General features: G+C 45.1%; 2 protein-coding genes across 2 annotated transcripts; both read right to left on the reverse strand.

The window, feature by feature from the left end:
* Positions 1-752: 752 nt before the first annotated feature.
* Positions 753-1,772, reverse strand: GPR160 (G protein-coupled receptor 160; the record flags this gene model as incomplete). The annotated part of the gene is made up of 1 exon (XM_079539511.1): positions 753-1,772. One exon carries the CDS (start codon positions 1,770-1,772, stop codon positions 753-755), a length of 1,020 nt encoding a protein of 339 aa, XP_079395637.1.
* A 9,596-nt stretch (positions 1,773-11,368) lies between these two features.
* On the reverse strand, positions 11,369-25,666 carry SEC62 (SEC62 homolog, preprotein translocation factor; the record flags this gene model as incomplete). The annotated part of the gene is made up of 8 exons (XM_079539638.1): positions 25,628-25,666; positions 19,417-19,525; positions 18,947-19,052; positions 16,180-16,384; positions 14,656-14,748; positions 13,299-13,359; positions 12,373-12,492; positions 11,369-11,832 (listed from the first exon to the last, which is right to left on the reverse strand). The coding sequence occupies exons 1-8, from the start codon at positions 25,661-25,663 to the stop codon at positions 11,369-11,371; spliced, it is 1,194 nt and encodes a 397-aa protein (XP_079395764.1). The 5' UTR covers positions 25,664-25,666.
* Between the last annotated feature and the right edge of the window lie 566 nt (positions 25,667-26,232).

Raw genomic sequence — 26,232 nt, forward strand, 5'->3', positions numbered from 1 at the left:
TACTCACGTAACCTTGTAAGAGTAGATGCATCTGCTTAGCACGGGGGGTCTGGTCCAACTGTTCAAATTGAGCATGTTTGTGTTTCTTTTGCATTAAAGCTCTTATTGCTGTGACTGTAATTCAGTAGTTTTTAATGTGCACTTACATACCTTAGAGGAACAGTAACAAGGAAATAACAAAACACTGCCTTTCTCATAGCTGTGCCAGTATACATCTCGCGATCGTTTCCGTAAACAAAGTTTATAGTTCTGTAGGAGGTATAGCTTTAACTAAAACAATGTGTTCCTCATTAACCACGCAGAAAACCATGAACTAACAAAATGTTTAACAAGAAAATACACTTCAAAAAAAAAAAAAAAAACACAGCAGTTTGAACTTGACAGTAGGTCACCTCAATGTAACTGATAATAAAAGGCTTCAGCCCATTAAAGGCTGATGCGTTTTATAGTATAAAGCCTGAGATCATTCAATTTTAAAACAATTGTAAAATTGTAGTAATAAACACCAGCTTTAACCAAGAACTTATTTTATGTAAATAGTGGCCTTCTCTTAAATACTCTGAAATGGAAATAAAGCCCAGTGTAGAAGTGTGGCACATTCTGGTGCACTGTTCCTTACTGTACTCATGAATGTTGGATTTTCTTCCTGTGGATTGTAGCTCTAGAGATGCTTCCTTGTATTATCTGTAAGGACATGGTCACAGAGCATCAAAGTACACACAGCCCTAGCAGTCTTTTCAGTCAGCAGCTCATTAACAAATTACAATTACTGTGCCTGGCTTTTCAGCTGGCTCTGTGTTTTCATTGTTAAATGGCATAAAGCAGAATTTCCAGCTGACAAATGGATCTGTAGACCACATCTCCTCTGTCAATTCAACGTCGTGACATCGACACCAGTATGCTACTGCAATAAGAAAGCTGTTGATGAAGTACAGCCAAGGGACGTTCATCTCCATGTAGGCTGGAATCCAAGCACCAAGAAACAAGATGATAAACTGGAGAAGAACAAAAGGTGCCCAAGTGCCAAGGAAGCAGATGAGGAGTCTGGTCAGAAGCTGCCGCTTGAAACAAGTGCTGTTGTCGTTGGGCACATAGGAGAACATCAGGACGGGCTGGCTGGCAAAGGAGGCCACCCTCACAGACAGCAGCATGGTGATCATTTCCTTCCAGCAAACCACGAGAGCCATGCCTATGAGAACCAGCATGGCAACTGAGACCGAGTAGCTCTGCACGCTGATGTAGAGGGGACACTGATAAGGAGAGAAATGGTTCCGAACTTCTAGTTCTTCATAGATGGCAGGAACTTGCAGAACACAAAAAAAGCCTGAGATCCATATGAAAACCACAACAAAGATGTAAAATAGTCTTCGACCTCTTCGGGGGAATTGAGAGGTTTGGGCTATAGTCATGTAGTAATCCAGACCTGCCACGAGATACACCGGGTAATGCAAAGTACCGTAAGTGAGAGAAATGATCTGAGTAAACAGGCAGATGTGGTACTTGGTAAATCTGACACCACAGAGTGCAAAATCCTCCAAATAGAGGATGGCAGCTATGTTCAGCAGCAGTATGAAATCAAGAAGTGCCAAAGAGACACAAAAATATCCCATAAAACTAACTTTCACTTTCTTGTGCTTAACTTGCAGCATGAAGAAATCCAGGCACACTTTTCCAAACATGACCAGAAGCAGCATGAGGCTGATCTCCAGGGGCTGGTTGAGCTGGGGCTGGTGGTACCGACTAGAGCAGTTCTCACAGAGTAGAGCAGCCATCCTCCAACGGTAAGAAGCAGCACAGTAAGTATCACAGGGCACAGCGCTTCATATCTGGAAAGAAAAAAATGTTTGTAGACATTCATTTCTGGGGCAGCTCTTCCAATGAGTTGTTCCATATCGTAGCAACTACCAAAGCTACACCTGAATTCTCCAGCTTCCTGAAGTAAGGGTAAAAAGCTTCAAATTGTCAAGAAGTGCCTAATATTCCTCAAATTATATTCTCTTGGGAGTTAAAAGATCAGTGCAAACTTAAGTTATTTTTCTAGCTACTTTCCTAATGAAAGGTTTTGCAATAAGGTTGATGGTGCTTCTTCCCCATAGGAAGCATGGCGATCTTTCTGCCGGGCTGGGCAGAGGGGTGGATATTTCAGAGCTCCTTCATAACCACACAGGATGGAAATTGTGCAACATGTGGGATGTGTTACATTGTGGTCCTCCAGTTTGTTACGCTCATAGAGTCCACATGGAACAGAGACTGTGGGAATATCCCAAAAGCAGAAAGGCAGCAAACCAACACATCGTTTTTTTGGTTGCTAAAATCTAACTGTGCAGATCCCATGTAATCAAGCTGTGTCTGTTGGTTGGGGCTTTCTGTGCAGCAGCGTGGTGCTACAGCACTGCACACCTCCCGTTGCTGCTTTTCCCCTGGACGTTGGCAGAAGTTTCCTTATAACAGCTCTTTCCATTTGTTGATTCTCCAGGCGAATGCAAGGCGGCAGGGATGGCAGGACAGTCGCAGGCAGGACGGCAGCATATTAGCAACAACTAGGCGTGCCTTCTCTCTTTGCTGAAGAAACAGGATGGTGAGGCCGGTGTTTCCACAGCTCTTACAGCCGCAGACGAAAGCAAAGCACTCTTTTCTCTTTTCGCTCTGCTACTCTGCGGCTTTGCTCTTTTTTTTCCCTTCCCCCTTATCTGCAGTAAGGCGCTCAACACTTCTGCCTTCTCGCTCGGGTAAAAGTGGATGCGAGGAAAGTCTGAGGTCTGTCAGAAACAGCGAGTACCGCTGCTCGGCGCTCCGCGGCGTCCCGCGCAGCGATCACACGGCAGAGCCCCCCGAGAGCCGCCCGCCCTCCTCCCGCAGGCAGGCAGGCAGGCAGGCAGGCAGCGGGCCCAGCGCTCAGCCGCTCGAGCCGCCGTCCCGCGCTCCGGTAACGCACCTGTCGCTAACGCACGTGTCCTAACGCTCCTCGGCGCTCCCCGCCCGCGCTCCCACCGGGCTCCCGCTCCCGCAGCCTCCCGCCGGCGCTCCCCGGGCCGAGGCGGCGGCTGTGAGAGGCCGGCCCGCTCCCCGCTCGCCGAGGACCCACCTGCCGCGGCCGGCCCTCCGCGCTGCCTCTCGGCGGGGACTTTCCCCGGCGCTCTCAGCCGGCGGCCATGCCCGCCCCTTCGCAGAGGCGTGTCGGGGTGCGGCCTCGCCGCCCGGCGGAGGAATCCCCGCCCGACCCCGTCTGCCCGCTGGGGATTCTCTCCCCGTAACGCAGCGCACGGGAAGGGATGTTTCCCTGCAAGCGTCGTCTTAGCGAAAAGGTTCTTTGCGAGGGGTTCTCTCCGCTCTGTCCTCCCCTGAGGCTTTCAGCAATTGAGAAAACTTTAGAAGAGATTAGGAGAGGGCTTACTGTTTGTCTAAAGATAATGATGTAGATAAGCCTGAAGGTAGAGTGTGAAGCCTTCTAAATGGGTTGGCTTTTTAGCCTGGACATCCTGTAGCAATCTACTTAATACAATTTAAAAAAAAAAAAAAAGCAATAACAGCTTTTCTCCTCTTCCAGATCAGCCTACTAATTTGGTTTTCCATTTGTTGCTTTAATTCCCATCATCCAGCAGAAAACGTAGGAGCAGAGACTGTCCCGCTGTGGCTGTGCTGTTCCCTCAGCTGCCCGCTACTGTGGTGTTCAGCTGTAACTCCAGGCTGTCTCTTCTTTCTTTTTTTTTTCCTATGATGTGTTTGGTAACTCGGAGACAAATCTAATGAGTGACAAGACGTGGAGGCTGCGAGTTCATTGCTGCAGCTCCTGCCCCATGTGCAGGACGGCATCCAGAGCTGCAGCGCCTGCCTGGGCCAGGTCACCGTGTGGGAGGTGGTGAGGTGAGTCCTGGGCTGATCAGAGAGCAGCAGTGCTGCTGCCCAGCGGGCCTCAGTGAGGAGCTGGCATCAGTGGAGTCAGTGAGGAGTCAGTGGCATCTGTTAGATGAGTCTGCAGAAACGTAGGCAGAACATGTGGTTTCTGGGCCATAGTCAGGCCTAGGAGAGCTAAATGTTTGGGAGCATTCTGGATGTGATGCTGAACCCAATTTAACTTACATCTTTTAGAGGGTCAGAGCATCAGGGCGGCTGTATTCTTAGTGTGTTTGGTGTCCATTGAGAGGGAAGCGTTTTTAATTGCCTTTCTCGCAGGCTAAATCAGTGCTGAATCTGTCCATGTTTGGCCTGTGTGTACAAAAGTACCATGTGGCTGGTGAGACCTGTTCTGAGACCAGTTTCCTCTCAGGTGCTCTGGAATCTTTTCTGCTGATAAAGATGTTAGCACAGTCTCGTGTGTCAGCTCAGCGCCCTGCAAGCTTTCTGAGCAGGCTCTGTGTGCCCCACAGGCTCACAGAAACCCTTGCAGTGTAGCTCTTTTGTGGGAAGGAGGCATTGGCAGCTGCTTTTGCACGCTCTGTGCTTTGGGATAACCTTACTGCACCGAGCATCCTCATGTCAATGTTAGAACTTTTCAAGCAGGCTGTAATGCAAGATGGATGCCATCAAGACCAAATGCATTGCTTTTGCATTAGCAGTTCCTTCTCATTTTGCACTCTCTATTGAATTAGGCCAGGTTCATCTTCAGTGTCTGCTCAGTTTACAACTGCAGGAAAACTCGAAGGCACTTGACAAATGCTGTCCTCTTAAATAATGACTTGAGCCCATCCTGCTTGATTAAGGCAGCTGCATTCATGTGTGCACAACTCCAGAAAGGTTGAGAAATGAATGTGTGTTTGCAGCTGTGTGTGAAAACATTGAAGATCTTTTCTGGGAGGTGGGTGCTTGAAATGACACCACTGACCTCTTGCAAAAGTTGCTTTGCAAGGTCATGTTGGGATTCTGTGTCCCCTGTACTTGAAAGAAATTTTTTGTAGATGCTTCTTCAGGTTCTGGTTCCTTCTGCTGTTTGATGGTAGTTTGGTTTCTGTTGTTAAACTTAGCTGTGAGTGTAGGATTTTATGAGAATGGGAAAGGAAACAAGACAGAGCTTTAACTTCAAATCTAACTTGATCCATTTCTGAAAGAAACAGAGGAGAGAGACTGGATGCAGCCAGCACCCTTCTCAAGGAACGGTGTTGTGCTCTGCTCTCTACCTCCACCTGTGACAGAGCTCAGCTCTTCAGCCCCATGGCTCACAAGTTTCTCCTTGCAGTGGAGTTTCTGTTGCATCTGTTTCATCCTCAGCACTGCCTGCCTGAGGGCTGCGAGGTTCCCTTGAGACAAGGGCAGATGCAGATAACAAGCACAGCTTCCTAACCTGTGTTCATCACATCGTGGTAATGATTCCTAGGTAGTCAGCCCCAAATCTTTTTCCCCAGTTCTTCCTATCTGGGCTTTGTTGTGCTTCAAAATCTGGTTGCCTTCTTACCCTATATTCAGGAAGGCAGAAATGTAGATCTCATCCTTGTGTATTTCAAGAAGTCTTACTTAGATGTTTGGGATGCCTCAAGCCACATGGGAACTGGGAGATCAAATGTATATTTATGCACTTTGCTGTCACGTGAGGGCAAAGGTATCGCCTGTGAACTCCTGGAAAAGTTGTTATGAGAAACTCCAAAGGTTTGGGCTCGGAGTTAATGTGGTGTGAATGGACATAAGAGCCATGAGCAGAGCTAGCAGGAGACCAGCTGCAGGAGATGTGGAGATGGGTGCCCATCTGATAGAGCCTTTCCTGTATCCTTCTCTGTTTCCTGGGTATGCCTTTAGCTGGGTGTTGCCTAGCAGAACAGGATTAATCCTTAATCATCCCAGGATTTGTCAGCACAAGATTGGCAATTTGAGTTTTGCAATGACCTGATGAGCAGGTCTCCTGCAGTTGTGCACTTGGTGTTCCTGAAATGCCACCTCTCAGAAGGACAGGAGGGTGTTTATGAAGATTTTAATAAAGGCGTTAACTAAGAAATGTGTGCTAAGGGACAGCTTCTTTTTTAATGAAGAAAATACTTGACCAGAGTCCCATTTACGAGATATTTCTATGTATTCAAGAGCCTTTTAAAAGCACAATGTGCATTCCTTCTTTCTCATCTTAGGTTTTGCATCTCTGAAGAAGTAAGGAGTAGGTAAAGGTAACAAACTGCTTTGTTACTGAAGGTATAGAGAAGAGAAGAAATATTCTTGCTTGATTTCTGAAGGCACGGAAGGCTCTTTCTGTTGTTGCTGTTATGTGCATGTTATTCCCACTCAGAAGACACGAGCATGTCAGAATAAGTGGCTCTGGCTGGCTGGCTGATGCCGGCCTTGATGTGTTTTTGGGAAGTAGTATTTCAATTTGTGTGATCGCAGCATGTTCTCACTGCAAAAGCCATGATTTTCCCAGTGCTCATCATGGCACTGCAGTCTTTTCTGTACCTTTCTTTGTCATAAGGAGGATCTCAGAGTACTGAAAGAAAAACGGAAGTATAAGGCTCTGAAAATTACATGTAATACGAAAATTGCATGGCAGCAATACTTCATAAAACCCAGCTCTTGTCTGGTGGAGCGCACCTGCACCCTTTGTGGGATCCTGGCTGCATGGCACTCCCTAGGGTCATAAACTCAGGCTTTTTTTGTGTTTGGTTTCTGTTTTACGTGATGAGGATTAGTGATGGATACCACCTGTACCATGAGTTTCAATCTGTACTTACAGCATGATCAGTGTCAACTGAATACTTTTATCTCGCTCTTTGCTTGAATTTACACTGAAACTATTTGCATTGCACTATTGCTAACTCCAACTCATCTCCAAAGTCCTTTATCATAAAACAGTTATTTTTCTTGCCTGGTCGTTATTTTCACGTAAGAAATACACATGGCAAAATGAATGCCCGTTGTGTCAGCCCATGAGTAATGGCCTCTTTGTGGACACAATCGGATCAGGAAATGTGTCCTTTGTTTTCCTGCACCTGTTGCTGTACTACAAATAAAATCATCCAATGTTTTATTAAATAAAATGAGAAGCCCTAATGAAATTGTACCAGCCATTACCAGGAAGTCTATTGAAAACATCCAGCAGCTGCTCAGCCTGAGTTTGTTTACACCGATAAGGCTGTTTTGTCCCATTCCTTACGTGTGAAGTGAAGAAGCTACAGTGCAGTCCGAGTGTGCAGCACAGCCTTGGGGTGTTTGATACCACTCTCTTCAGGTTCCTTTTGAAGTATTTGATCATAATCTGTGATGTTACGTATTTGTGGATCCATTGTGAAGAATTTCAGCTCGAGTACGTGAAAGCAAAGCAATATTGGCCTTCCAGAAGTTGAGCCAAAGCCACGAGCTCGTGCAGCAGAGCTGGCCCAAAAGGCCACGTGCCGAGGTGTCTGTTCCATGAAAGGGAGGATGTTGTGCAAATTAGGGTGGACTGAAAACCTGTATTTACCCCCAGCTAATGGCGGTGCACAGCAGCATAGGGGGCATAGGTCAGAACAAGGGAAATTTGGGGGGAAGGTTGTAGCCCTGTTATGAAGAGCCGGGCTGTGCAGCATACGGCCAGGTCCACCCCGTGATGGAAGAGCTGGACTGTCCTCATGTGACAGCTCCGTGAAGAGAGCAGGACGTACTGAGGCTTCTCTTTTCCACCACGGTCCTTTTTCCAGGTGGTACTTTAGTTTCAGTTGGTAAATTGCTTAGGTTGGTGGCTGCTGCACAGAGAGTGACAGAGCAGGGATAGTGAGGGGAAGCAGCTCAGCAACTGCATGAGGGACATAAAGGGCAGGGAAGGGCTGCGTGGAAGGTGGAAAGGATTTACTGCCTGCATTGAGCTCCTCGAACCGAGTCTGCCAACAGATCCGAGGTGGATTCTGACAGGGATGTTCAACCTCTGCCAGTAGGACAGCTGCATTTGGAAGATGTTCCTCCATTGCTTCTGATGCCAACTGTGAGGTCTGAGTATTGCTTTGCTGTCTGTGTGATCCTACTAGAGAAGACATATTCACATAGCAGCTGGAGGGCAGCCCTTCAAGCTCAGATAGCTTTGCTCCACAGTGTATAATGTGCTGAGATGTGCAGGTGGTTGCAGGAAGGAAAACAAGGGGCTAAGCCAGGCAGCAATATTTTCAGCATTTCTACATGTAACGTTTGCATATTCTGTGCTTAGTTTTAAGCAAGGCAGGTGCTTGTCAGCCTTTCTCCTGTTGTAACCAAAGGAGATAAGTTATGGTTAAAATGTAGTTTAGCAATTGATTGAAGAATTGAAGCAATCTTCATTTTTCTTGCCATCCTCATGGTGTATGCTGCTCTGCGAAAGTTCAGCATTGCTTTCAAACAGAAACTGAAATGGGTATAAAGGAGCAGTGCATACATATGCAGAGACTTTATGTGTATTTCAAAAATTTCAGAGAAAACTGCTATCTGGTTGAAACGTGCCCACAGAAACTGATCTGCATTAAGTACCATTTTCTGTTTTGCCAGTAATTATTTAATTCCTCTAGGAGCTAAGTGTAATCTATTTTCTTGCACGGAAAAACAATCAGAAAATTACATTGGGCACACAGACTGTTGGGCTTAAAATCACCGAGACCACTGTACAATTTTATTGCATAAGGGTGTTTTGTCAGTCCTTGCAATGGCCCTTTAATAGCCACTGATGTTGAAATGTTGTTTAAATAACATTCTAACATATCTGTGTGTTTATACATAGTGTTCATGCTATGGGCACCTACTGCTGGCAGTACCAGTCAGAAGTTACTTTGCAGTAAGTGATGGAAGCAGTGGCCCAGCAGCGAGCTACACGCTGGGTAAGCACCTCTGATTTTCTCTGACTTGTTTGTAAGTGCACTCACAGTTCTGTTATGAGCATATTGTAATCTTGTGTCATTATCTCATTCTGATTTGGAAGTATTTGGGGAATGTTTGTGGACAATGCTTGGTTACAGTAATGGGTCATCAAGTCCTTTACTCAACCACTGAGCACCTCCATCAAGGTCTCTTCCTTCACACTGCTACTTTGCTATTCAGAGTTGTTCACAGCAGATCAAGTGAAGGAGCTGCAGGTTAATTCAATTTCTACACTGTGTGAGCCTGGAACTCCCTTAGGGTGATAGTGCACATTTTTCATGTGTTTGGTAACCTAGATCCCTGTCTCCAGGCACAGGTGCACATCACTGCCATGTCACACATCCACCTAACGGGCAGCACGTGGCAATATTACTAAATTAAGTTCTATTTTGCCATTTCAACTTCTCACCGAGTAAACACAAGAATATTTTCACTTTTATGAGAGAACAACTAACATCCACTGTGTTAGTTTCTCCAAGAAGTGCCAGTCAGCTGCCTGCTGCTAGACCTGCTGCCAGTATCAGTGTTCTACAGCGTTTGGTGCACAGCAGTGCTCTCTGAAGCACAAAGTGCAAACGCCTTCTGAAAGATGCACATGCAAGAGACCAGCCAAACTTATTTCAGCTCCTGTTGGCAGCAGCAGGAATCCAACAAAATGAACTGCAGGAATGTCTGCAGTAGAAAAAAGACTTTATAATTCTGCTCTTGTATGGTAAACCGTAAGTTAGCTAGCAGGCTGCGCTAAGAGTTGCTCTTAAGGTCAGATGTGCTGTAAATCAGAGGCAGCCAGCTGAAGATTCATGCACAAAGGCCTGCAGTTCTATTCTCAGCTCTAGGCATAAGGATGCAAAATGCAGGCACAAAGAAAACTGCACCTGCATGAGCAAAGCATAAAGAGCATCTTAAAATAGCTGCTGAAATGAGTGAAATTAGTTGAGACCTTTACCATCACATAATGTTGATCTCAGTAAGGTAATGAAGGCGGGGACAGGACTTTGTTAGTTATTTTAATTAGTTCTGACATACAAGTGTCCAGAAGTCAAACTATTTCTGTAATGGGCCCTTTAATTTTTATGTTATACTCATTTACGAAGTGGTCCAATTTGTTGTTTTCTTATAGATCAAATATCTAGATTTAGGGAACAAGTGACACCGCGTCCATGAGCCATCAATCCACCCATTAAAACGTATCTGCACAAAAATAGGTCTCTTCATCCAAAATGCTAATGCTGGAAGGAAGGGGAAGCAATTGAGGAGTGAAAAGAAGTGCTGAGTTAGTACAACTAAGATAAGGTTACCCTTATCTTCTGTGAGTTAGTGCAGGAAACAATGAAATCTACAGCTTGGGCTGAAGTGATCTCGAGGAATGATGCCAAGTTTTAACTTCTTAAATGTTTAGTTAGCCAAAACATACAGCATATCCTCCAAACATCCAACAGATAAGGAATGCATACGAGAAACTGCACAAACTACTCCAAGATATTTATAAACAAATTATTTATCATCACTTCATAGTAGCTTTGATCATCTATATTTCTGAACAAGCGAATACCCTCCCGTCTCTTCTGTTTAAAAAGTATTCCAGTTCCAGAAAATAGAAAGTTTTAACATTAAGGCATACATACAGCTATGTTGTTTGCTTTCATTTAATAAGGATCAATTTACTCATACTCAAATACATGGAATGTTGGCACAAAACTAAAGCTCTTGTGGAACAGCTACTGATCATACACAAATATTCTGTGAGGTCCTCTTGACTTGCATTTTCTCTGATAGACACACCACAAAATGGCTTTATTAATACAAACTGAATGCTGGATCAAATCTCTAAATAATAAGTAGCAGATAAAGTAAATGGTTTGCTTTATTTGTAAATTATGTACAGAATACATTTTTTAATTATGATGGAGCAGGAGGAAGAAAGCAGCCATTACTTCCAAACCATGCTGCTTCCTTCACCTGCTGGAGATGACATCTTTCTCTGAACCAGATGTACAAAAACAGTTTGGATTTCCTAAGTTGCTGGCACACAGTCTGGAGAAACAGAGAACACTGCAGCCAAATTCAGCACTACCAGCTTGTATATTTTCAGCAAAATACTTCTGCTAAAACTACTTTTCTTTAGGAAAGTTTTCACAATCTTTTGAAAAGGAAATCAAGAAACATATCAAGAAAGCTGTGGGCTAAGAAGGGCTTTATCTAACTAGCTATCAAATGAGTAGAACGAGGAATAATCTGAGATTTGGTCATTCAACTTTTACCTGTTTTACAAAAGGAAGTCTGAGAAGCAGAACTAATTGACCAGTTATGCAAGTACCAGACAGCTGTGGTTTTCAGTGTTTGAGGACGATCTGGGCAATCTATTAATCAATAGAAAACTTGTCAGGTTGATAAAACTTCTGTAAATGTATATTAATGATTAACATAGTACCAAGTAATCAAGTTAATGGTTAAAAAATGAAGGAACTAGATATAAAACTGTTTGGTAACATGTATATTTCAGCAAACAAAGATGCTACTGTACGGTCTATGTTTTGGTGATCAGCCAACAAAGAAAATCCAACCCTTTGCACATACTTAGTCCCACAAGCACAGCGAGTTATGACTTCTGTGCAGGCCTGCTTTCGGTGTCATCTTCCTCTTCCTCTTCACAATCCCCTTCATCTGTTTGCTGTTCAAGTTCCTCTTTTGTGATCATTTCAAAGTCGTTTCCATTTCCACTACTGTGCTGGGACCTGTCATCTTCACGCCTGTCGCTGTCTGTGTCTGAATGCCGCTCTCCTCCTGAGCCTTCCGTTCCCGAGTTCCTCGTTGCTTCTGTTTTCCCATCTTCTTCTTCCTTCTTCTCACTGTCTGATTTCTCCTCACTGTCATATTTTTGCTGCTTTTTGGATTCTGATTTTTCCTCTTTCTTTAAGTCTGCTTTTGGTCCTTTGTATTCGTGTGTGTACAGGGGCCTGAAGGAGTCAATGAATCCCACATCTGCCGTAAGGTTTGGCAGGAACCAAAAGTGATGCCTTCCCCCGGTGATGAGCCAGATGATAAGGAAGAGGATGCAGCGAGCTGTTAAAACAGTTTGAAGATTTGTTATTGGAGCATTCAAGACATGCAATGATGTCTGGTAAGTCATGCTAACATGCACACAAAGCCACAACAGCAACAAGCTTTGGGAAAAGTCTCTCATTTCAGTTACCAAGCCCTTTCCCCTGCCCCCAGTAATCATATATCATCTATGATTTAGCTCTTAATGCTTTCAAACCCTGGTTATATCATTCCTACTCCAGAATCTCTTTTTATGCTCTGGCTTTGGTTTTGCATGGGCTTCTTGGTTTCTTTTTTTTTGCTTGGTTTTAAACTGAGGAAGTAAAATCTGTGCTACACAGGAAACACAAATAAGTGACACGAACTGGAGATTTCTTTCCTTCTGTGGCACAACTCTGACACCCAGTGGCCACCTGGGAAATACAGACACAGAATCAATCTAGCTGTTGCTAACAACAAATTAATCAGATGTAACGGAGAGATCTGCACATGTTAGTGCACGGTATGTTTCTGCTCTTGTAGATTTCACCTACTGAGGAAATGAAGGCTACTGACACTTACCAACAGCAAGAAGAAGAATACTGGCTACAAAACAGCCTGCACCTACGCTGAGGTAATAGACACCAACACGCATTTCTGCTGGCCAAAGTGGAAACAGAGTTGCAGCTATAACAGCAATCACTGAATAGAAAGATAAAAAGTATGAGAAACATAATTAGTTCTTCCTGACACACGTATGAAAGTTCCAGGCTTACCGTTTATTCAAGGCACTGGCTTAGCAACACATGAGTTAGATAATACTGTTTTACACCTTGACTGAAACCTTTTCTAGTCCCACTGCTGCTTTCATTATGGGCAGGCAGACACCTAAGACAATACCACATGCAGCAAGTACCTGAGCAGCAGAGAGAACATTTCTGAAAAGGCAGAAAGCAAAAAGGTGAGCAGGGAGCTGCCTGTAACCTGCCCAGCAGGAAGAAGGCAGAGTGAGCTGGATGCAGTCCTTGGGCACCACCAACTGATCAGAGGGCTGAATGCAGCCCCAGGAGGTGGCACTTCTGGTTCTCTGCTGTGAAAAGCTAACAGGTACTAACAGGTACAGGTCGGGGTGCTGGACTAGCAGCACCATCAGCTGAGACCTCGCTAATGGCTTTAATATATTCACATTTGTAGATAATCCACAACAGTTGCCTATGGGGCGACTTACAGTTTAAAGTAACTGAAATGAACAGCTTGCAACCTTGTGCAAATTCAGACATTTTCTAATGCAAACTTCAGCCGTGTCATCTTCTGTATCTTTTACTTTATTTGCTGTTTCCCTGCATCCCAAGATCAAACTTCACATAATGTGACTGCTGTCCAATCAAGCTACAACAGAATGAAAAAGGTTTTGTCTAGGAAGAAGATAAATTTCTCCAAGGAGAGACACTCCTGTTTGGTACATGCCTGCATTTACGGTGCGCTCGCTAACGTCTGCTCTTACTTACCAAGTACAAGTCCCATGGCAAACGTTTTAAAGTGAACAGGGTCATAGATCCACACATACACCTACAACAGAAATCATGTTTAACGCTTGGGAAAAAAAAAAAGCTCTCTGATACAGGATTTCTTTCTCCCCTCACTCAAATTCTTAGTGCCACCCTCCTGCTTTGCACTGAACCAACCGCGCGTCAGTCAGTATCAAAGGAGGACAAGGGGTACTGTGCCATAAGAAGCACTGCACTTTGGATAGCACTTGAAACAGGTTTGTGTCAGTGAGAAAGCTGCCAAAACAGACAGCCATGGGGCTGCATGCCTGCACTGATTGCCTCGGCATGCACTGATCACAATCTGAGCCTGAGGGCAGGAGCCAAAGGTACTGTGCAGTGCAGTGGCTGGAAGGGAAGGGTTCCTGCTGGGAGGGAGTGCAGCTCTGGGCTGGTTAAGAAAAACATGAGACGTTTCAAAATGCAGCTGTTGAAGAATTACTTCATGAAATAAGTTATTACCCAGATTAATTTACAGGTGACGTGAACATTCCAACAGTAAACTGGAGGAAATGCAAGATTCAGACTATTACTGAATCAAGGTGACTTCTCTTGTATTTTTGTTTGTTTGTCCATTATGCATCAGTACTGCTCAGCATGAAGCACAGAAAAAGTTTTGTAAAAATAAAAACACTTCTCAAGTCTGCCAAATAAAAAAAATAAATTGCTTTGAAGAGCTTCCTTTAAGAGGAAGAAAACAGAAAACCACCACCAACAAAAACAACCAAACAAGACAATGTCTGGACATCAAGCTGAAGTGCTCAACTCAGCTCAAGTCCCATTTGCTGCCCTCAACTACATCTGTACCCTCTGCCACAGCATGCTCATACAGCTGCAACACTCAATACCAAATGTTTGCATGAGGATTCTGGCTCCATCCGAACCAGCATTGTTCAGCCTTAGGAAAGATGCTTCCTGGTAGTGTTTTCAATTAGTTTTATTTTTATTCAACTAAACTGTTTTCACAGTCACAGTTCAAAGAAGAAACCAAGTACCAGTAAGCAGGAGCCCTCAGAGGAGGACTTGATGCAAACTACCAAAGGTCACCTAAGAAAAGGCAGTAAGACTTCAGAGCGATGTGACCAGAAGTATTTAATATTCTGCTTCACTTCATGGCCAGAAACATAAACCACTGGGAATTGTGGTTTTTATCAGACATCTAATCTCCTTGCAGATATCTAAAATTTGATTTTGCAAGATCAGCCATCACATTATTATTTCTTCCTTCAACAAGACAAGAGAGAGACTGTGGAATTCCACTAAGTTATCTGACAATAATACACTGACATTAAATTTAGGAAGTACCCACAGATCTTACCTCATTTCCATCCAAGAAAACTTGGTCTTCGTGTGGCTCAAGCTTAAATTTCCTCTTAGTTTCCTTTTTTTTCGGTGTGCCTGGGGTCTCATCCTGAGGACAAACACAAACTATACATAAAAAGCACACACAGGGTCTTAACTTCCAGTATTTGAACATATTGAATCTGATAGCTTTTCACAAACTTAAATATATATAAATATATATCAAATGCTCATAACTATGATCATAATGATCATAACTAAAGATGTTTTATTTCCTTCTGTGCTCCTGGGTAGCTAAAGATAAAGGAATACTGTAAGGACAGGACATTTTATTTTACACAGTATCGAAGGACAAGACCCCAGGACTGCATCATGTGTTCAGATGCATATCAAAGCTCCACTGACAGAACAGTGTACAGACCACCAACTCTCTTGCAATTATTTGGTAGCTTGGTGCCACATTTACCACATGGGCATCTTTCAGAATCAGTTTCTGCCATTTTATTCTCTACCTTCCTCATTTCTTCATGTCTTGTGCTTCTCTCTTCCCTACCTCCTGTCTCCTTTCTCTTTGCTAGAAATAAACTTTCTAATTTTTGCCCTCTGCTAAGTTAGTATCCACTGGCTTACATCAGCTACTAAAATATCAGTTTGATAATTAGTGATTAAAAATTAACATTTAATAATGTAATACTTCAGATAACAGGGAACTGGAGGAGTTCATAACTTCCAGTATCAGCATTTTAAGGTATCTTATACTGGCTTCTTTGTTTAGGCTGTCTGCAAGTTGGTTTTGTTTATAATTCCCTTAGTGGCCCTGTAACTTTCTTCTGAGATCCAGACCTTTGTGCAGGCAGACTGCGCCTTTCATTGTGTGCCAGTACCTCACTTCAGACTGTTGGAGGTGGACTAACTTCTGAGGCTATCCTACCAACTCCTGCTGGATCCACTGAAATATAACAAAACACACAACAAAACACACCCCTCTTCACCAAGTGTCAACTGTAAAGAAAGGACAGGAGAGGTCTGTGAAGTGTAAGCACTGTGCAGATTACAGATGGATCTCCCTCACAGCAACATGGCCACTACAGAATTATTCACAAGCACCAAGTATCACATCCCAAACTTTCTTACCACCAAACATGGCAAAAATGCTCCTTTGTTTTACGTGTGCAGCTGCACTGCTTTGAGATGTAAGGTCACATACACACTTGTCAATCTATGCTACAGCACATGTGCACAAAGCATCAATGCCCACCCAAGCTGAACAGAAACAGTTTTTTATTAACTCAGCCCAAGTTACAAGATGATGAGGTACACAGAGGCACAAATGAAGTGTCTGCTTTGATCTGAATCAGAACTACAACTCCAAAATGTAAAAAGGTGTATTTTTAGAGACTAAGATTGGCAAAGAAAAAAAAGAAAGCATCTCATACTTTGGAACAACCAACTGAACTTTTAAGCCCATGAAATCTTCACAACGTCACTGATTGTATTCTCTGTTGACAGCTTTGTCTCCTTTCTCAAAGGCCTCACTTACCTTCTTACACTCCTCTTTTTCACCATCCTTTTTCTTTTCTTTCTCCTTCTTAGTTTTTTCATCTTTGCTGCTTTCCTTCTTGCTTTTCTTCTCTTCTTCTTTCCCACTCTCAGCCTTTCCTTTTTCCTTTTCTTTCTTTGTATCCTTGTCAGGTTTCATTTTCATCACTTTCAATGCTCGATGAAAGAACTGTTTTTTCAGGAGTCTTAAAGTGAAAAAGGTTAAATGACATATTTAAGGGTGGCTGGAATAATCATGCTCACATGCAACTATGTTATTAGATACCAGTCTGGATTACCTATCAAAAATAATCTTGTAAAGCAAAACTGAATGACATTGATCACCACTGCGAACTACCATGTCTCATCCCTTGCTTGGCTCTGTTTTTCACCTGTTCAAAACTTAATAAAACCCATTCTCTTCTGTGGCTGCATTTTGAACAGACATAGAAGAATACATGAGATGTAGGGACGTAGGAAGGAGAAAGCCATCTGGCCAATTTAATTAGCTTTCCCATTAATCCAATGTTGATTTGCAAGTGCAGGTCAGTGTCTTTCATTGCAAAAATAAGGAAGTGGACATACAGGTCTTGGTAAGAGATGCACGTTGAGTAGAAGTACCATTGGAACGGAGGCACTTGTGCAAGCATTCCAGTCACGTCAGCTACAGACATACCTTACAGCATGAGCATACTCAGCTGGCTGGGCCAAAGGAGGTGGCACTTGGCAGTCTCGAAGCTGTCACCAACAAGTAACGTCCACAAAAGGACCGTACCCCAGTTCCATGCAGGAAGAGCAGAATGCTGCTCTTCAGACTGAGGGCAAACAGCGACGTATGAAATCCAAGGGCCAATTCACCTCAGAAAGCCTGGCCCCATACATCAGACTGGTTTGGTTTGTACTTGATTTCTTTCATCTCTTGCTGCAGATCAAGTCCTTATGCTGGACTGCTTGTTAAATTAGGTAAACTGACTGCCCAGAGCAGTGGCAGCTCCCCCAGCTTTATCATTCAGCATGATGCTGTGTGTACAGAACATCCCTTTGGCCAGTTTGGGTCAGCTGTGCTGGCTGTGTCACCTCCCAGCTCCTCGCTGGTAGGGCAGCACGAGGATCTCACAAGTCCTTGGTTCTGTGCAGCACTGCTCTGCAACAACTAAAACATCAGCGTGCCATCAGCACAATTCTCATCTTAAATCCAAAACACAGCACCATACCAGCTGCCATCATCTCTATCCCAGACAAAACCAGGACATGGATATGCCTAAAAAGAAAAACAATCTGACCACAGAAAAAAGAAACCTTTCTTCAGACAACTGTTTATGTAGTTTCTAGCAGCAGAAAAATCACTTTCTTGGGAGCAGCTATCTTCTTCACAGCTGTATGCTTAGGTTGGCTCAGGTACTAAGCAGCCCACAGGTATGGCCTTCAGGGCAGCTCTTTCCCAACCTCTCAGCTCTCTTTAGATCTGCTGAATGCAGCATTATTGCTGCAGTTTATCCGTGCCAAATCCCTGCATGGGAAAACTTCCTGAACTAAGATCAATATGTTAAGTGCACTGGGAGACTTTATGCACTAGAGGAGTATAATGAATTCAGGCTGTAAAGTGCTTTAAATATGGAACTGTTCAATGCAGTTGACACAGGATGAGGGAGCAGAATCTGATCCTTGTTTTCTGTTGGACAGGACGGGCAAAATAATCGCAACAGCTACACCAAGAGAGTTAAGGCACTTGCTTTTAATATGAATAAGAGCCTAAACAACCTTATCCTGAAGGGACTACAGGGCTCACATTCAAAACCCTGAGAGCAGTTTTGATGGCCAAAGGTGGTCTTATCATTATCAGTGATTTAAGAGTCTGCAAGAGAAGATGAGTTGCAGCCATGGCAAGGTGCCCAGCGGATCATCAGTGCACCAAGTGATGCTGGTGGCAAAAAGCAGAGTCAAATTCATTTTATTTGCACACTATGTAGGCATTCATTGCACTGCTGGGCCTGAAGGACTTAGCCAACTACTGTCTCACCTGAGGCTTTGGTAATCAAAGAACACATGTACAGGCACTTACCTCAGTCCAAAGATTCCTGAAAGGAAGACTTATTTTTCTGCTTGCATTAATATAATGTTTGTATTTCACTGCATTTTCTTGACAAAGTAGCACAGGGATTAAAGTTCACTGAACCAGCTCTGCCTCAGCCCTAGAATTGAGGGCAGAATCTCACCTTGCTGAATGGCTATGTGAAAGGGGTCCCAAGAACAGACTAAGTATTAGCCATAAACTTAATTTCTAAGTGGCTTTTGCAAAGCTCTTCAAGAGTAAGATGCAGCCCCAAAAAAGGGCAGAAGTCAGAATATGCTGCTCATCTAAACAAAGCACTCTGAGCACTCTGAGTGATGGACATACCACAAGAGAGGCTTAACAAGAACCTCAAAGTTCTGCTTTTGCCGTCATGGCAGACAGAGGGAGGAGATGTGAGAATTCTGATCCTACCTACTCAAAACTTTACAATTTAGGAACTTGCTGCTCCAAACAGCTTAATGAAAGCGTGAGAGAGTTCTGGGAACAAAGATAATGAAGCTACGTTGTGTCTATTTCTCATCTCACACCCTCAAACGTAGTAATAAAAACGCAATCTGTATTTTTACATAGTAACACAAACGTCCTACAGTGTGTGAGTTCCCTTCATCAAAGCAGCCTAAGCAAAAGTGGTTCTGAGTAACTCAGGCATCTTGACAGCTATACTCATTATTAAAGTTGATGAATTAGGTCATACCTGTTGCAGTAATCAACTACAGACTCTCGAGTTGTAAATAAAGCTTCCTCTCCTTTTTTGGCCCGTGCCCACTTGGAATCCAGGAGGCAATCCACAGCTTTCGAGGCTGGAGGAAAAAGTGGGGAAAAAATCCCCAAACATTAAACGTTTGTGTTATCATCATCTACATTCCTTGAACCACACCACGCCAGTCAGTCTATCCTGGTGATGTTTGGCACCCTCTCCATTTTTAAGATAAACAAGTGGGTACTGTTCTGAAGCACTTGACAACTACCTGCTTCTAAACCACAGAGGATAAAGTTAACTGTGTTTATTTCAGATCTGATTAATTTTACAGCTATCAAATGTCTAGATAAGTTTTCCATACTGTAAGACTGACTAGATAAAGCACTAATACTGAAAACAAAATCCCTCCTCCCCAGTGCAATGTTAGCAGAAGCAGTACCATTCTCTGGTTAGAAGTAACCTACCAATAAAGTAATCCACTCGGTGGCCCATCATGTTGGTGGATTTTGTCGGGCAGTTGAACCGTAAGTATTTAGCAACAGCCTTCTCCTCTTTGAATGGCTCACCCACCTCCTGCAACAGGAAAGGTGCAAAATTAAGGTTCAAACATGCAGAAAGCACTCATCTGGGGCTCAAAAGTCAGAAATGGCAGCGTCTTCATTATCTTATGGCAACGATCCAGAGGTGATGACTGTGAACTCATTCAGCAGCTGGAGAAAGGGCACATTAAAGGAGGGACTGAGAGACACGTACTGGGCACCTGGCAAATGGGAACTGCTTTCAAGGCTGGATGAAAACAGTGGTGAAGCTGAGAGCAAAAGAAACCAACAGAGAGGAATTAGTATGTATGAAATGACAGCAAGGCAGGTGAATTGACAGAACACAGAGCAGCTCAATTTTCACGTGAAGGAGGGGGGAAAACCATGTTGAAAAGAAGTAGAAACATTTCTGCAGAAGTTTTCAGTGCCACTGCATGACTACAGAACGACAAACTTCAGAGCAGCATCGAGGAGGTTCTGTGGATCGAGGTGCCAGGAGCAGCCCTATCCAGCACGGCTGGAAGCTCATGGAACTTCAAACATGCACTTAAAGAAGCCCTGTGAAATGGAAATGCAAAGTCAAGCAGATGCTGCTACACCAAAATAAAAACTTCAGACAGTGAGAGCTGTTAATTTTCAACAGTTTGCACAGCTGACTTTCAAAGTCAACTGGTTAATTAATGACCCTCTAGCAGAGATCCCTGCCTTTCCTATCTTACTGCAAGAACATAACACAGGTTTAACAGACCTCCAAACCACCAAAAGCACTCTGTGGGTTTGTTACATCTGAGACTACTATTTCAAACTCAGTAAAAACTGTGTAAAACCCAACCAGGTGATCCTAACAGCCTCCATCCAGATGCACTCTGTCCTTTCTCTGTGATTTTACAAGTCTGTATGAAACACCACACAGCTCATGGGAGGTTTAGGTTGGATATCAGGAGGAAGTTTTTCAGCCAGAGGGTGGTGAGGCACCGGAACAGGTTGCCCAAGGAGGCTGTTAATGCCCCATCCCTGCAGGCATTCAAGGCCAGGCTGGATGTGGCTCTGGGCAGCCTGGGCTGCTGGTTGGCGACCTGCACACAGCAGGGGTTGGAAGTGATGGGCATTGTGCTCCTTTGCAACCCAGGCCATTCTCTGATCATTCACCACCTGGCAGTGCACATACGTACAGAACTGAGGTACAGTGGTTTGATGTCCCTGTGTATGGTACAGTTGTACCAGTCATTGTAACTCACCAATTACCTTACCAATGTCAGCCTCAGAACAGATCTGATTGAACAGCAACCAAATAAATTCCCGGGCACTTAAAGAAAATGACTGGGTGTGTGCCATGCTCAGTGCCCAGGGCACTCCAAGGTGCCATGGATACCAAAGACTGAATGCAGCATCTGCATTCCAGAATAATGCTTTTCTAATACTTCCTACAGCAACGATTCACAAGGCAAACGTTATTCTTCCTAACCGTTTGTAAAACAGCCAGAGAAGCTGAAGACATTCACACCACTTAACTCCTCTGCTAGCAGTGCACTTTTTTTTCTTCTTTAAATATTTATGATTCTGCTCAGCCATGAGATGCGCTGTGCAGGCAGCGCTTGGCACCAGCAGTTTTTTATTGCTCCTTACTATCTCTTGCTTTGTCCCTTTCTGTGGGATAGTTCCATCGTAATCCAAGCAAAGCCATTCTCCTGGGAGAGATGCTGCCCGAGCTGAACCAAGCTTGTTCTGAGAAAGCTTCCTCTGCAATCCCATCTCCACTTGTCACCTTAATTTCAGCCCTTTATTTGTATGCCTGTGGTTCCACCGCAGTGTTATGGAGATGAAAGACAGCAAAGATGACTGCATTCCATCCTAAAGAACTCAGCAGACACGCTGGGGATGTCAGTGTCCCAAGCACACGTTTTGAGCAATGCACTTCAACTGAGCTTTATGTTCAGATGTGGCAACAGCCAGCCACCACCAGGCCATCTAACCTTCCCATGCACTTAGAAAAGGATTATGTGGATTAAGCAGGGGGCAGTTATTAGTCAGAAATAAATTATAAGGCTTTAAAATAGATGAGATGGACTTAAAAAGCATATGAAAACTTTCTGGTATTTCAAGTTTGCTTTTATTGGAAAGACAGAAAGACTCGAGAAACATTTCAAGCAATGTATTTACAGAATGCTGTGAAAGGTCCTCTCAGTTAATATTCTACCACCAAGCTTTCCAGTAAGTGAAAAATAGGACACTGCAATGTTTCCAAATACTTCTGCAGGAGGTTTTATTTTAGACCCTTGCATCCAGTTTTATGCACTGAAAAATGCATGGGAAGTTGAGATCCCTGATAATTTACACAATCTGGAAGAATGCCATTAAAAATAAAACCAAAGCAATTTCTTATCCAGCCAGACAGAAGAATTTCAGCTACAGGAGGGCGGGAGGAGCAGAGCTCAGCCTGCCCACTTACTACCAACTGCACTGCAACACTGAGGCATTTCTAGGAGTAACCCTCAAGCATTCCCATCAAAATTGTGTCCTATAGGAATCCATAAAGCAGGTTGGAGATTTTCAAAGTGAATGGAAAGCACTGATCAAATTCACTTTTCCCCATTATCTCCCAAATCAAAGCATAGCACAGTGCCTTCTGAACAGCCTTCAATACACAGCTGTAGCTCTCAACTTAATTAAACCTCTAATTGGGACTGAAACAAAAGAGGCCTGTGTACACTAAAAATCAGAACATCTGAACTGAGCTATGAAAACCACTGTAGGCAAGAGCTTCTTTCTTCCTTTCATCTCTATCCGAGTATGACTTATTCAGGTTCTCCTGGCACCGTTCAGTGAAGGCCAAAAGACACAACTGTGGTTTGAAATTTCACTCATTTTTTTTCTGCTCTGCATCACAGGCACAACCCAAGACCAGAGGATTTCTTTCTGCAATAGAAACAAGGTTTCTGGAAAACCAGAACAGAGTAAATGATGATTATCACTAACAGGACAAGTTACTTCATGCGCAGACAAAAATCACAGGGATTTATGCTTCTTTGTTTTAAAGGGGCTGTGAAAATTCTTTGATTTCAATGAAGCAAGTGTTTAATTACTTTCCTTTGCTCCTAAACCTGTGAACTTCGGTTTTCAGAACTTTGTTTTTTTATGTAAGATTCCTGCAGTCTACATTCATTTGGTGCACGGCCAGCACCACGTATGAAATGCACGCAGACTAGAAAGCATTGAGTCTTAACTCATCAGGAAGTGCAGAGATCCAAATCTGCACAGACATCTTCCAGACTTTTCTTAACACCCAACTTACACTGCAGTAGCTGCAGTGAGTTCCCACTGGCTGGAACGCTTGGGTGAACTCCACTGAGGAGCTATCACCATTTTAACCATCTTAGGAAAGCGAATCCAACCCCAAGGAGAAAAGGCTCCCCTGCATCACCCTCTGCAAGTAAGAAAGAGATGTGGGGGACGGCCATCACACCAGGGCACCTCCCTGAACAGAACACTTCTAACTCATGGATGGCAATGCCAGCACTTCCCCACTGCTCAGGGACAAGCTGTGGTCCCTGCTCTGCTGGGCTGAGGACTCAGACGTCAGCATCTCAGAAGGTGCCGGGTGCATCAGACTCTTGGGACTCTACCAGAATTTATGATAAAAGAAACAACAGACCCGTTGCAATGCAATCTGTGTTACTGGAACTGGCGCGCTCTCACCTCAGAAGATCCCTTACATTCATACACAAAACCCAAACCCACAGGAAGCAGCAATGCAGCTGTTGCACATCTTCCTTCCAGCAGAGCCAAACCAAGCGGGCAGGACTGTTCATCCTGATATCTATCTGTCCGTCAGCAGGAGAATCTCAAAGCATGAACCCAGACATCAATTTGCAGTTGGGACATTTGCCAAATCACGGCCTTAAGCACTGTTTCCTCTATTTATAAAAGCGGTATTTGTACACATTAACATTTCTAGAGCAGAGGGCAGGGCATAAGATGCTACACAAGTGCTATTAATCGTGCACAAACACAGCTCCACACGGGCAGAATGAAACCATGCGCAATGGAACCTGGCCAACGTAATTAAAACTTAATGCCTACTTAACAATCAAATTGCAAACCTGCCAAAGTGCCACACGTTACCAACCTGCCAAAGAAACTGACTGAAGATGCTGTGTTTAAGTGAGGACTGTGGGACCGACTGCTTTGCCCAAGAGATGAAATATCTTTCCTTGGGTTACTGGAGTAAAAGGTGTTCAGAGACACCCCGCTTCTTTCGAGGGGTATTTGTCTGAACACACTCGTTTCTCCACCGCATGTCTGTGTTAATTACAGGTAAATTACTGTCAGGACACTGGAAACTTTACCTGTAAGATGTCTTCATTCAGACTTCTGAAGTTCAGATCTCTGTGACTTCTGTAACTTTTACCTTGTTGCCACAGGGAGAGCCTAAGCCGTGCAATACAGATTAGGCAATGTATTTTGTTTTACAGAATGCATTTTCATAACAAATCCTTCCTGTTACCACTTCCGATGGGAAACACATAAAGCAGGCTTGAAAGAATTCTAAACGATTTTACTGAGACTTTTCCACACCTCACTGACCTATCATCATCTCTATTGTGATGGAGGATATGAAGTTATTCAGAAGCCCATTTCTGGGCACACAGCAGTTGTAACTGAACTCTACACCATCAACCCTTCCAACAGCTATAAAGGTAGTTTTCTGTTGAAATCTCACTCTTTTCAGGGCATACAGCTCCATTAATGACAATGGGGCACTCATAAGCCAGACCTGCATAGAGTACAGCAAGCAGTCTCATTATTAGGGGGCAGGGATCACTGGAAGATAAGCACTCACTTCTCAAGCACTTGGTAACAAACACCTCATTCTCCCTTTTGAAAGAAAAACCTGGCAGAGCTATCCTGAAACACCTTAATTACACCGGACCGTGGCAAGAAAGCTTAAAAAGGTTAGAAAGAAAACTAAGCCAGAAAAATACATATTGCTTTATTCACTCTGCCCAATTAAGAACACCCTGTGGGCATTCAATGGCCTTCTTTGTTCATTGTTTGGCCTCCCCGCTGTTGTTGACACACACTGGGAAACTACCAAGAAGCAACAGACATTTACTGTTATAATTATATCACATCTCCAGGCCACAATCTAAAACCACGTTAACCTAGGCACGGATGCAATTACTAACAAATCTATTGCTCATAGGCTGGGAGTAAGCTTGTGCTAAGCCCAGGGCCCGGGATGTCACACGTGGCATTTGATCCCATTCGGCTATTTTGATGGATGTTGATGGATGCTGTGTGTGGTAACAGGCGGTCTGCGACAGCTCTGAAATGATAGCTCTGATGCCTAACACTTGCGATAGGTGAGGTTCAGCAAGATTACAAGGTCCTGATTAATTACCCCTTGCTTTTCCCTCACAGAAACCTGAATTAAAGCACAAAAAGGAAGCACTGCTGCAGTGACACATCTGTGCCTCCATGGGGAGAGGGAAGCGGACGGGAAGGACGGGAGGAGAGCACGAGGGCAGCGGGCACGGCGACGAGGTACGGAGTTTGCGTCTGTTGGACGGCGCTACGATTCCTATCACAAACATTATCTCTGCTTACGGCACAGCCATAAACCCTAAACAAACACCGCCGAGTGTGGGGTTAACGACGGAGGGCACTGACGGTTGTTATAGGAACCGATGCCGTCGGCGCAGCATCACCTGCACCGCACGCTCCAGGAGCAGCAGCTCCGTCCCGCCCTGCGGGGCAGCCCAGAGCACCGCGGCGTCGCCTCCGCATCTTAGCACGGCCCGAGGCCAAGCCTCCCCTCAGCGTTCCGCAACAACAACTTTCCTTTCCCCGCCGCATCGCTTCCCGCCCTGCTACCGGCCGCGCCGATCGCGGGGCCGCCCTCGGAACGCGCCCGGCTCCCGCGGGGCTCCAGCCGGCAGCGCCGAGCGGAACCGCCTGCGGGCACGGCCCGGCCGCGCGGCCCGAGCCGAGGCGGGGAGGCCGCGGGACGGGGGAAGCCCCGAGCCGGCCCGGCGGCACCCGGCAGCCCCGACGGGAGAAGGGAGCGACGGGCCAGCGCGCGGGGGGACAAAGCGCCGGGAAGGAGGGAGGGGAGGGTGGGGGGAGGCTCGGCTACCTGGATCCGCTTCCTGTGCCGCCGCCGCTCCGCCATGTTGTCCCCGTCTGCTCCGCGGTGACGTGGGCCGGGCGGCGGCGGAGGCCTCGCGAGAGGCGGCGGGAGGAGGGGAGGCCGCGCCCTTCGGCGCCGCGCGGCGGCGGGAGCGGGGCGGTGATGGGGGCTGCTCTGGGGGCGGTGATGGGGGCGGTGATGGGGCTGCGCTCCGCCACGCGGCTCTCGCCGCCCGTCCGTCGCCGCCGCGCTTCCCTCCCTCGGGGCCGTTCCTTCGCACCGCGGAGCGACGTGCGGCCGCTGGCAGCCACGTGCCGCTCCCGCCTCGTTGCCGCCCTTGGAGCTGCTTGGCGCGAGGTGCGGTCCCGTGCGCGAAGCGGCCCTTAGGAGAGAAAAAGGCTTTGTGTCGGGGCGGCCCCGCGTGCTTTCGCCGTGAGGTCACTGCAGTTAGTGAAGCGTGTGGCGATTTGTCCTGGCTCCGTGTTCCCGATCCGTGCCGTGGCACTTTGGGATGGAAAAGTACGGGCCTTGTGGCGGTGGAAGCTGTGAGATGAAAACGAGGTAATTAAAAACCCGACATCGCTTCCAGAATTTGCCCTGAATCACCGTGC

Source organism: Tetrao urogallus, assembly GCF_951394365.1.
Source record: "Tetrao urogallus genome assembly, chromosome: 9".
Taxonomy (NCBI): Eukaryota; Metazoa; Chordata; class Aves; order Galliformes; family Phasianidae; genus Tetrao; species Tetrao urogallus.